We start from the raw sequence: 12,950 nt of genomic DNA on the forward strand, positions 1-12,950 counted from the left end.
AGAAAGCGAGCGTGTGGTGCGTGTGTGGGTGTCTGAACAGCACCAATGAGACAATTCCTCCTTCCCAATGCTTGAGCAAATAGGCGTGTGTTGCGCGTGTGTGAGCAGCGCCGGCGGCGAGTGAGGCATGGGTCGGTCACCGACGGACTGTGTGTGTCAAGAAAGCACTTAGTGCTATTCTGGCATACGTGTTTGTCTGTTTGTTGACATTTTCCCCAGAGATGGCCAAATGGGATTCGTCAAACTTTCAGAAGTTCATCAATGAGTCTCTGGGAGTGTTTCAGGCAGAAAAATTAAAAAAAAATTTTAAATAAATAAATAATAATTTAAAATAGAAATCAGTCCATAATGTGATTTGTAGCTGTGTGAAAGGTAATATTAAATGATCCCCGACCCCATTCCTTTTTAGGTGTAGGGAGGTGTTTTAGGCCCCCACAAAAAAAAAAAAACTTCATTTCTACAAAATGCCAAAAGGATTAGAATAGCATGGGGAAATTCCAGGTACCCCTGCTAGTTTACAAATAAAATCAAAGCCAACATTCCCTCTCTTTTCATGTGGAGTACTTCTCTCACACACATTTCCACCATCTCAGCATTCTGACAATTGAAATTTCTTCTGATCTCTCCTGGCAGCACCATGTTGTAACTCTTTCCAGCAAAAGGAATTGGAAATTATTTTCCAAGCCAAAAAATACTTCATAGAATGAACAACTCGTCATGCTTGTGAAGAATACTTCACTGAAGTGAAGGATACCTTACTTTACACTTTGAAATACTTTACTTCTCACCAACCGTTGACTTTTCATAAATCCCAGGTTCACTCCATGATGGAATACTGCTCATACATCCGGTGTGGAGCTCCTCCATCTGTGGTGCACATTCTTCACTGAGTGCAATCAAAGCCAATTTGATTCAAGGGTGACACAGCTCACCTACCATCACGCATGAAGCCGCTAGCCTATGTTAGAGCAGTTCCCTTCTGTCACAACTACGATAGCCATTGCTCTGCAGAATTATCAGCTATCCACAATACGTACTTGTTCCCCTCGCCTGGCTTCAGTTAGCCTTCCATACTGCGCATATCTGCATTTGTGCAGAGCCAAACTGAACATGAATAATAATCATAATAAAACAAAAAATAATAAGTGAAATCCTTCAATACAGCGCGTGTGGTGAAGCAAATGAGTACACTAATGTTAAAATATGCAATTTATGCCTTTTCAGTTGAAAAACAATTAAAAAGCATACTTAATATTTGAAATGTAAAAATCTTGTTATTATTGTGATAAGCACCTATATATATATATATATATATATATATATATATATATATATATATATATATATATATATATATATATATATATATATATATATATATATATATAACAGAAGGAATGAAATCGTTCGATACAGCGTGGCAAGGGGCCGCAAAAGAACTTAGCTTTCAGCGTTCGGCGCGAAATGCGATGGTGGGCGGAAAAAACGTCTTTCGGCGCGAAATGCGATGGTGGGCGGAAATGACGTCTTTCGGCGCGAAATGCGATGGTGGGCGGAAATGACGTCTTTCGGCGCGAAATACGATGGTGGGCGGAAATGACATCTTTCGTTCGTTCGTACATGAGGGGGCGCGTTTCTTGGTTTTTTTTCCCCGTCAAGCAATAAATTACATGGTTTTCACATAAATAACACGTTAGTTTCACAAATTTCCATTGAAATACTCGGGTATTCCCGTCAATTGTCGCCATTTCCGTCTAGGTTATGACTAGGAAATGGTTAGGCCATTTCCATCTACCGGACGGCCGTCATTGGCTGTCTTGAGGCACGTGGCGGGGGGGGGGACACCGGAGACGTGGTAGACACCGGGGACATTTCAAACTCAGTGCAATTGTATACAGTGCACGCGCTGTAATAATATGAAATAATAAACAATATGAAGCCAATTTTCATTCCTCACCCCCCAAAACTCTGGAACCAACGAGCTCTTTTTGCCTTCCCAACCATTTGATTCTTTCACAGTTCAAGACCCAAATCCACAACTTTTCTCTGATATAACCTTTCTCCTTCCTTTTCCTCTGCTTGCTTTGATACAGGAAGTCATTCTGAATGGCTATAGGTGCCTCACTCCTCTCTCATAACGAAAGATTTTAAAAAATTACATGACAACATTGTGATATGTTCCCTGTAGGAAGGGGGGAGAGGGTGACAATATCACAGGCTTGTTGTTTGTCTTCATCAGTGACAGGCGTACAGGTGTTTGTGACACTCCAGAAAATCTCATCAGCTTTATGTTTCCTCATTTGTGGCTGAAAAAGCATTCATTAAAACACAGCTAAAGAGATATTCACCTGCATCTTCTGTCAAATTCTTCCCTCATTAAAATGTCAAAGAAACAAACTTCCCCAACATGTAAGCACAGTACTTTCTCATTACATCCATACCACACCCCAGGTATCCTCACCAAGGCACGTGTGTTGGCCTCTGCTCCTCGCTCCAGCAGCAGTTTGGCCACACGGTAGTGCCCACAATGCGCCGCAACATGCAGTGGTGTTAGGAAGTCCAGAGTTACATCATCAACTGGTGCTTCCCGACTTAGCAGATGCTGCACACAGGCCAAGTGCTCTCCTTGAGTCGCCATGTGCAGTGGAGACAACCCATTCTGTTCACCAGGTGAGGAGCAACAAGGACAAGTTGTTCATCACAGTCCCATTTGTATCACCTTCATGAGGAACAATGCCATAGCTTAATGGTGACCTTTCTGCTTGCAGTTTGTCAGGTCCTCTACATTGGCATAGCTTTTCTATTTGTGTGCAAAAATGTGTGTGTGTGTGTGTGTGTGTGTGTGTGTGTGTGTGTGTGTGTGTGTGTGTGTGTGTGTGTGTGTGTGTGTGTGTGTGTGTGTGTGTGTGTGTGTGTGTGTGTGTGTGTTCACCATTTTTCTCAGAGATGACCAAACCGATCTTCGTTAAACCTTCAGAGGTTCATCAGTTTTGCCAGGAAATGTTTTAGGCAAACGCATTTTGAGAAGTTTGAAAAAGTTGAATTTTTCTTTCTAATTGCTCTCGAAAGTGCCAAAGCCTTTGTATTGTAGCTTTGTGAAATGTAGTATTAAATGATTCCCGACTCCATTCTTTAGTAGGTGTAGGCAAGTGTTTTTGGCCCCCCACAAAAAAATTAGACAACTAGAAGGACACTTGGAAGAGCACATAATGCCTGATCCATGAGAACATATCGGGCCCAATAAATTTTTGAAATACCATGTTATATATCGTTTTTGGCCATATCCCAATGGTGAAGAATCACCTTAAAAAATAAATAATTCTCGTGTCCAGATCCAGATTCCTTTCTTCACGAAAATGGAATCGATTGTTGTGGTCACACACCCAACCTGTCCACCAAGTTTCGTCCGAATCTGTCCACAACATTTTTGAGATATTATGCTATATATCGTTTTTGGCACTATCTCTCAATAGTGAAGGAATCATTTTAAAAATTCTAGTCGTCGGATCCGGATGCAGATCTTCAGCAAAAATCTAATCAGTTCGTCCTTGTAACCCACCCAACCTTCCCACCAAATTTCCTCCGGATCCAGACAACATTTTGAGATATCCTGTACAAAAACAGACAACAAACAGAGAGGGGTGAAAAAAAATCACCTCCTTATACCTTCGGTGGCGGAGGTAAAAACAAAATTTGATTTCTTTCCAGTGCCAACAGCATGAGAACAGCACCAGGCAATGTCGGCTACCACTGCTCACATATAATAAAGAATTCGAAAAAATAAGTTTCAGCATCCTCAAATAATTCAGGTTTTGGACAATAAAATGTACATTAAGTAATATATTGTGTGAATGTGAAGGATTATTATGAAGTTGAATTAATGGATATAATGGACTGCAGCTGTTCAGTTACCTTTGTCTTGGCAAGGATGGGGGCATCCCTGTCCAACAGCATTTCAATCACTTTGTCATGTCCACTGCGAGCAGCACAATGTAATGGAGTCAATCCATCCTGAAGGAGAGAGGCATATCAACTCGAAGGCCCAAATCAAAGGCAAAAAAGAAAGTTCAAACTAACCAGGAAATATCAGACGAAGTGAGAACAAGATATAACGTTTATCCAGTTGCAATATATGATTTAATACGTGAGAGGAAACTAAACTCAAATTTAAAAAAAGGAATTTACATATGGCTGATCAACATACATTGAAACTTAGTGAATTTCCAGATAAATTATTATTCCGTGATTGGATGTGTCACATGAAACATTTTCACAACAAATTGTGGACCAACAAAATGCTATCTCCCCAATTACCGGGATTTTGGGAATTCTTTCAAAGAAACTTGCTCTCCCTCATGCACAGATTTATCCCCTCTCGTCTTCAGTTGTCCAACCCCTCCTCCCACCCTTGGTTCACTGAAGCTTGTGGCGAGGCAGTTATCCTGAAACAACTTGCCTTTGCCTCATGGAAAGCAAACCCAACTGAGGGTAATCTCAGTTCCTTCTATAAAGCTCAGAACAAGTGTGTATCTACCCTCAGCAGAGCCAGAAAACAACATCTTTCTAATCTCAAGTCTGAACTCTCAAACCTCTCTCCCTCCTCAAAATCCTGGTGGCATGATAATCAAATCTGTTTCTGGTGTATGTTCCCCCTCCAGCCCCTCCCTTACCTCAAATGGGCGCACTGCTGATACCACACGTGAAAAGGCTGAATGCCTAAACTCGGTGTTTTCAGCTAAATCTTGTGTCCAAAACCCATCGCTTTCTCGACCCACCTTACCCAGTCACACCCAACTGTCCCTGGACTCTGTGTCCTTTTCTCCTGACAAGGTGGAGAGCTTGCTGTCAAACCTCGACTCAGATTCTGCAACCGGTCCAGACAGCATCAGCCCACCTGTCCGAAAAACCTGCTCTTCTGCTCTTGCTCACCCTCTCTCTGTTCTATTCACCCTCTCATTTGCTCAAGGTCATCTGCCATCTGCTTGGAAATCAGCAAACATCACTGCCCTGCATAAAAAGGTGCAAAAACAGATCCCTGCAACGACAGACCAATCAGCCTTCTTCCAATCATCAGCAAGGTTATGGAATCCATCATCGCTTCAGACAATAAATTCTTCCTCTTCTCCAATGGCTTGATTTCCAATCATCAATTTGGTTTCAGACCAGGTCACTCTCCCTGGATATGTTGCTTCTGCTCTCCCAACAATGGATGGAGGTCCTCAATGCCAGACATGAAATCCAAGCCGTATCCCTGGGCATATCACGTGCTTTTGACATGGTCTGGCACCCTGCCCTGCTCACCAAACTCTCTTCCCATGGTATTCAAGGCCATCTCCACTCATGGCTCGCAGACTTCCTCTCCTGTCGCAGTCAACGTGTGGCCCTAAATGGAGTTCTTTCATCCCCCTCTTCCTGTCCAGGATGGAGTTCCTCAAGATAGCGTTCTGGGCCCTGTACTTTTTCCGGTTTTGATCAATGATCGCTCCGACTCTGGAAAATCCTCTGTATTTCTATGCTGATAACTCCACCCTCTGCGGTACCATCGGCCATCCCTCAAATCGGCAAGCAGCAGCTTCTTCGCTCACTGCAGATCTGGATAAAATCACAAACTGGTCCAACACGTGGAACATGTCTTTCAATTCGGACAAATCTCACACTCTCTCTATGTCTCCCCGAAAGGACCGTTTAGAACCCCCCCCCCCCATCAACTTTCTCAACAATCCTCTGGAAGAAGTCCTTTCTTTCAAGCTTCTGGGTCTCACCATCTGCCATGACCTTTCCTGGGAAAGCCAGATTTCAAACCTCGCCTCCAAAGCCAGTCGCCGACTGGGAATCCTCTGTTGTGTAAAGTCCTTCCTCGGCCCACCTGAGCTCCTGACCACTTACAAAGCTTTAGTCCGCAGCCTGATGGAGCACTGCTCTCCCCTCTGGGCTGGTGCTCCTGCCTCCCACCTTTCTCGGCTTCACGCTGTGGAAACCAAGGCATTTCGTATCATTGGAATCTCCCGCAATGAGGCCGAGTATTTGGGCCTCTCACTTTCTCACCGCAGGCTGGTCGGTGGTCTTTCTGTATTCTACCGTCTCCTCTCCAGACTCGCCCCCCCCCCATGCTCTCTCTGTGAATTGTCCCCACCAGATTTCCGTAGGGCACTCAAGGTCCGCCAACAACCCCATTCTGGTAAAACTACCAAAATCACGAGTCACTGCTCACCTTCACTCTTTCATTTCTCTTTTTTCCTGCCTTTGGAATAAACTCCCTCACTCTGTTCAATCCCATTCTTCCCTCCAGGCCTTCAAAACAGCTGTTCACCACAACCCCCATCCAAATCCTAGATCTTTTCTACCCCCAATAATCCACCCAAGCGCACCTACTTCAAATTCCCTGCTTTCCTTCCTGAAAGTCCATGTAATGTCCATCTTCTATTCCCCATGTTCCCCGTCCCATCCCTCTCCCTTCCACAGATCTCCTAATGTCTCTGTTTCCCACTGTTTTGTCCTTCCCACTCCTGCCCCTCTTGTCTCATCCCCCCCCCCCCCTTTGCTGTGTGTTGTGTGTTAGCTCTCACACGAGCCTCGACAAGGTATACAAAAAAAAAAAACTCTGATTACTACACTTAATCGTGCTTACTAAGAATGTCCAAGGATGGAAAGTGAAATGAAATGGTTATCATTCCGTAATAGGATGGATGATTCTCAACTTTTGAAAGAAAAAAAAAAAAGAGGATACAAAGTCGAGGGTCATAGAAGAGCCAGATATGGAAGAGAGCAAATCGAACACAATGGATAGAGGGACACAGGACAGGGACACTTGGAGGAAAGGGTGAGCGGTCGAATAAAGGGAGGGGGAGGATAACACAGCTGGATACAAATTAAACACAGCAAGAGGGACGATGAAAGAAGAGGAAGGGAAAGCCAAAGATTAAACAGCAATGGAATAAAATAGCGAAACAATTAGGGAGGATGAAGAGGGGGGAAACACAAGCTGTAACCTGGAAATGAAAGGGTGAGTTTGGGGAGGCGTAATGGGATAGAAATGATCATGAGTATGACGTGAGGAGGATGTGAACAGTCATATGAAGTTTAGTTTCCCTTTGAAATTATTTTCATGTACAACTTTGAAAACAGCCTAAAGTAATATAATGATGGGGTGCGTGTCTGTAAATGTACTGTATGTATGTGTAAATAAATGGACTCCTCTGATGCTCTTCTCGCTGAATTAGCTGCATAAAGCAACCAAGAAAGGCTGCCAAGGTAAGCCTAGATACCTGGGCTTAATTGATGAGGTGACAACTGATTGGTTATTCCCTCCACTCACAGGTGAGAGATGTTGGTGGGTCTTTCTATATTATTTATATATTGACTGCTTCCAACATTTGCATGTGCTACATTGCTTGGGAGTCTCGTTGGTATGCATTTCTGTCTGTGCTGTCACTGATGATTTGCCAATAAGCAAAAAAAACGGTCCAGCAGCTGAAGGGGTGTGTAACATTGAGATTCTCATGTGTGTACAATTTGTGAATGTCTATAGCTGTGGAGCATCTCTGGGAAGGGTTTTATACAGCAAAGCACTTACCTCACGTCAGCCTGCTTGATTGTTTTATGCAGCTTCTTCTGCTCAAAGAGCATGGGAGGAGTCAATTTATTTATATAATCCTAACCATCTGGGTTTAGTTGATTAGGTGAGACATGATTGGTTATTTCCTCCATTATGTATGTACATATATATACATATATACATATATATATATATATATATATATATATATATATATATATATATATATATACATACATATACATATACATATACATATACATATATATATATATATATCTATATATATATATATACATATACATATACATATATATACATACACATATATATATATATATATACATGTATACGTATACATATACATATACATATACATATACATATACATATACATATACATATATATATATATATATATATATATATATATATATATATATATATATATATATATATGAATGTGTTTTTGGGTGTATATGCATGTACGTAAGGGCTTTTGTATGCATGTATGTATGTATGTATGTATGTATGTATGTATGTATGTATGTATTGCACACTACATGGACAAAAGTATGCAGACACCCCTTCTAATTTGTGGATTTGGCTATTTCAGCCACACCCATTGCTCACAGGAGGAGATTGGGACCATACTCTGTGCAGAGCGTTGGTGCTGCTTCAGCAGTTTCCTTGGCTATTGGGCACAATCCTGGACAGGTTGCCACTGTGACACAGTGTACCAGCATGCTGGCACTAGCCCGAACATTGCTGACAGGTGAATAAAATCAAGCACACATCCATGCAATCTCCATAGACAAACATTGGCAGTAGAAGAGCTCAGTGACTTTCAACATGGAACAGTCATTGGATGCCACCTTACCAACAAGTCAGTTCATCAATTTTTTGCCCTGGTAGAGCTGCCTCGGTTAACTCTATGTGCTGTTATTGTGAAGTGGAAACATCTAGGAGCAACAACAGCTCAGCCGCGCAGTGGTAGGCCACACAAGCTCACAGAACAGGACCGCCGAGTGCTGTGGGGAATTGCTTCCATTCAGCCACTTGGTTGTGAGTGTTGCAACTGACAACAGATGATATTTCCACGCTACGTGCTTCAGCAATGTTCCAACATCAAGTGGAAAGCCTTTTCAGAAGATAGTAGAGGACCTGGCTAAGACATGTATGCACTTAATTTAGGAGAGGATAACTCAACTGTTTTAGGCTAATATGACCCCAAGGAACAACTTGGAATGTGTGCCAAAATCTCTATCCGGGACGAACAGCCCGAAAATGACAACGCCCTTTTAAAAATAACCACACCTTTTTCATCGAAAGTGCTATTTCTGACATCGCTGCATCCTCTAAACTGTTGGAGCTACAGATTTTCTGAGGTGCTCAAAATGTTCAGAATGGCCATATTTATTTATTTAGGGGGGGGGTCATAGAAGAGTGTAAAATTTCTAATTTGATATTTTTTATGAGAAAATGGCTAAAAACCGTTTTATTTACCATACATACTGGAATTGCCATACATTTATTAATTTGAACTTTCCAGACTTAGAGCAAAGTTCGAAGATTTGTCATCTACTAGAGTTGAACTGACAATTTGGAATTTGAACAATACAAGGGAATTTTTAAAAAGAAAGAAAGCGAGCACGTGATTAATATAAAGAAATTGTATTTTCAATCATTTACATACTATTAATCAATGGAATGTTAACTTAAAATGAAAAATAAAAAAACAAAACATTACTTTAGTAGGCAGCAGTATCTAGAGAGCTTATATGTTTCAAAGATCAGCAGGTAAATTGTCCAACCAACAACAATACAACTTTTAAAACCACATTAATACTGTTTATGTGTCACGTAAACCAGGGTCAGGAACATGAAGAGTAACACAACAGAGTCCAGGTATGAGGATGATGAGCAGTGTTCATTCAGTGATAGGGTTTTTACAACAATCACCTCCCTTGCATTTGCAGTACTTGCAACACTTGATCCCAGCTACCCTGCAGGAACACCCATTTTTGCGAGCACACTTGCCACATGTGCAGGGATTTGGCAGGCTTTTGGGTTTGGAGATCACAATCTCAGGGACTAATAAACTGCCCCTTCTTACAAACCCATAAGACTCTGCATTCATAATCAGGGTGGCATCTCTAAATGGGGCTTGGACCCACAGCTGCTGTTGGTAATAGCCTCTATGGATATGTTTCCTTGCATTAGTTGAGGTGCAAGTGGTTCTCTCAAAGTCCATCTTGAGGGCATTGCTATCAAATGCAGTGAGACGCAGGTCGTCAAATGTCTCCAGGTCTGTTGATGGTTTGAGACACTTGACCAAGAATGTCTCTGCCATCTGTATTGCACTTTCTGCTAGCTAGGGACAGTCAAAATTCAGGATCAGAGAGGAATTTCCTGGTTTGCGGACAGCATTCAGGGCTGCAAGTTTAGTTGATATCTTGATGGTTGTATCGCACCCAGTCAGCGCATGGAGTGCTGGGAGACACTTTGTGAGCTCGTCTCCCAGTGCTATGCAGATATCGTGGAGTGGTAATATAGATCTTTTCACTCCTGAGTTGCGGACGAGCCAAAGCTCTTGGAGGCCAAGATCTCTCCAATTGACTGATGTGGTATAACAGGCAAACAAAGACATCTGTGTCACCTGATGACAGCGTCATGGATGTAGGTCCTGACTGGTGACTTAGAATGTCCTGCACATGGAACATCATCCTGTCATCAGCTTCCTCGTGTGTGCAGTTGAGCCGAGGGAATGGAGAAGCACACCCAGCTGACACCATCCATGCCTGTGGTGATGTACCGAGGTATAGAGGTTTGGTTCCGTGGTAATTGGTGGTGAGCCACTCAACATAGAATGCCTGGAAAGCAGTTTTGCTGATGGAAGATGACCAAAAGTTCTCTAATACCACTGGAACATTTTGGTTTGGTGATATCACATCAAGGACAACCATTTCTTTTCACTTTCTTCTTCTCCTCCTCTCTCCATTCTTGATGCTGTCCTCTGTAAGCATCAAAAACGATATGGATCTCATCACAGTTGTGCCCAGCTTTGGTGACCATAGATGTTAAGGCAATAGCAAAGTCATGGAATGTCTTGACGGGCGGATCAAGCTTCTTTCAGGGGACCTTTCTCACCAAGGCCATGAAGTCGATAATGATGGCGTGGGTTTGTGGGGAGGTTTCTGGCCCTTTTTTTATCTATTAGTGGGCACAACTTCAGCAGCTCAGTCCCAAGTTGTGATTTGGTACTCTTCCTCAAGTAACCATCTTCGTCAACCAAGAAGAATGCAAAGTTGGTGATCTCATACTTGAGTAGCTCCTCAACAGTGAACCCCCGGTGACTCCCATACTCAATAAACATGAGAGCTTTGATTGTCACAACTTTGATGTCTGCTTTGGGAGCCAATTTCAAGGTGGTATTAGGGGACGTAAACTTAATTCTGCTAATAGTTGAGTGTATCGATATTGACCTATTTCTGAGTCGATCATCGATAAAATTAGCACAAGCAGTGCTGCCCTCCTTGATACAGCACAACAACTTGTCTACATTTACATTGGTCACAATTTCTCCAGTGCTACCTGGTCTTGTAGAGGACTGCATACCTTCAGGAGATACTCCTCTATGTCTTGCACCATCCCAACTATCTTAGTTGCAGTACTTGGGTTGAAGTCGTGGTGAAGTGAGAGTTCTCCTTCGACATCATCCTTCATCTTCAGGAGGTCAACGTACTGGTCTTTTTTATGCTTGATAATTCCCCACAGAGCTACTGCTTCCTTCTTTCTGGTGACCCAAATTATCCCCCCACTCACTTTGGCAGGCCAATTGTAGCACTGCTCTCGCACCTGGTCAAAGGGCACTCCACTACCTTTCTTGGTGGTGTTCATGACAAATCCACCATTCCAGTTGTAGAGGAGTGGGAACTTCTCCTTCAGTTTATAGCAGTCCTGGATGGACAAGTCGTTGTCTGTCTCTGTCTCTGTCTCTCTCTCGTAGCACTGGTGCTGTGAATAAATCAAAAGCAGGCTGAGAGTGATAATAGGGTGCATAGAGTGATAGACAATGGGGTACATAGACTTTTAAAATGGCGTGGTCATTTTAGGGCTGTTCGTCCTGGATAGAGATTTTGGCACACATCCCAAGTTGTTCCTTGGGGTCATATTAGCCTAAAACAGTTGAGTTATCCTCTCCTAAATTAAGTGCATACATGTCTAAGCCAGGTCCTAGACTCAGAGTAGAGGCTGCTATTGCAGCAAGGGGGGACCAACTATATGTATTAATGCCCATGATTTTGGAATGAGATGTTGGACGAGTAGGTGTTCATTCTCCCTTTGTGTTCCAGACTTATGTACATGTATTGCGAATACATAATAAGAAAAAGAGCAATCAGAGATTGCAGACCCTCACCAGGACTTGTTTGGTGTGGCGTTTCAGTACTGCTGTGTTCCATAATTAGAACTGCCATTTCAAAAAAGATTCTTGAAGTACAATATGGCTGCCGAATCACGTATCTGATGACATTATCAAAAAATAAAAATTGTGGAACATTTTATTCCTTGGGCACCCTCAAAAATGTTCATACTGATCAGATGTAGCATTCTGCACATGCAATTATGATGTCATAATGAAGGCAACTATGACATCATTAAAAAAATTACTTAGTCCCCATGAGGAGTACTTGCTACATGCCAGGTTTAAATATTTTCCTTGGTGCAGTTTCAGAGAGATACAGAGGTCCAAAATTTTTCAATTTTTCCAACATGACTGCCATATGACGAGACCAATGACGTCATAATTATCATTAAAACATTCTACAGGAGATTTGCACCAATGGTGAAAATTGTCTCAATGCGACAAGCAGTTGCGGAGAAAAACATGAAAGTTCTGTGTGGACAAATAAACAAACAAACGGACTCAAATGCAATACCCGTCCTTCAAGGGTAATAAATAAAATATTATAGTCTTTGAAATCACGAAAAATGTTGATAAGAAGCAGAATTGCAGCCGAAATAGTGAAAACCCAGTCAGATCAGATATTCTTCGTCAATGAGTAATGATGTACTCATATGCCAGGGTGGCATCATGCATTTTCTCACCCTAATGATCAATATATATATATATATATATATATATATATATATATATATATATATATATATATATATATATATATATATATATATATATACATCAGCTTTTGGTGCTGCTGGCTGCACAATCTGGAAAAAATTAGAGCACTTTTGGGGCCTTGTTTGCAGCACTATTTGTTTAAAGGTCAATGGAGTGCTACTCTCCTCTATGTGCTGCTTCCTCTGCATTACATCTGTCTCTCCTGGATCATGTGTAATTAATTACTTTACTGTTATTTCCCATGATAAGGCC

At 41.9% G+C, this 12,950-nt stretch overlaps 1 protein-coding gene across 1 annotated transcript in view; it reads right to left on the minus strand.

The window, feature by feature from the left end:
• The window catches only part of LOC147027264 (ankyrin-3-like), a 493,469-nt gene that overhangs the window by 359,507 nt on the left and 121,012 nt on the right, over window positions 1-12,950 (minus strand). Inside the window, exons 10-11 of the mRNA XM_085883609.1 lie at window positions 3,913-4,011; window positions 2,462-2,659 (exon numbers count right to left, since the gene is read on the minus strand). Coding sequence (XP_085739735.1) covers window positions 2,462-2,659; window positions 3,913-4,011 — 297 coding nt within the window. The remainder of the gene's footprint in view (window positions 1-2,461; window positions 2,660-3,912; window positions 4,012-12,950) is intronic.

This window comes from Eptatretus burgeri, chromosome 5 (assembly GCF_056783735.1).
Source record: "Eptatretus burgeri isolate ZD-2024b chromosome 5, Ebu_testis_v1, whole genome shotgun sequence".
NCBI classification, from domain to species: Eukaryota; Metazoa; Chordata; class Myxini; order Myxiniformes; family Myxinidae; genus Eptatretus; species Eptatretus burgeri.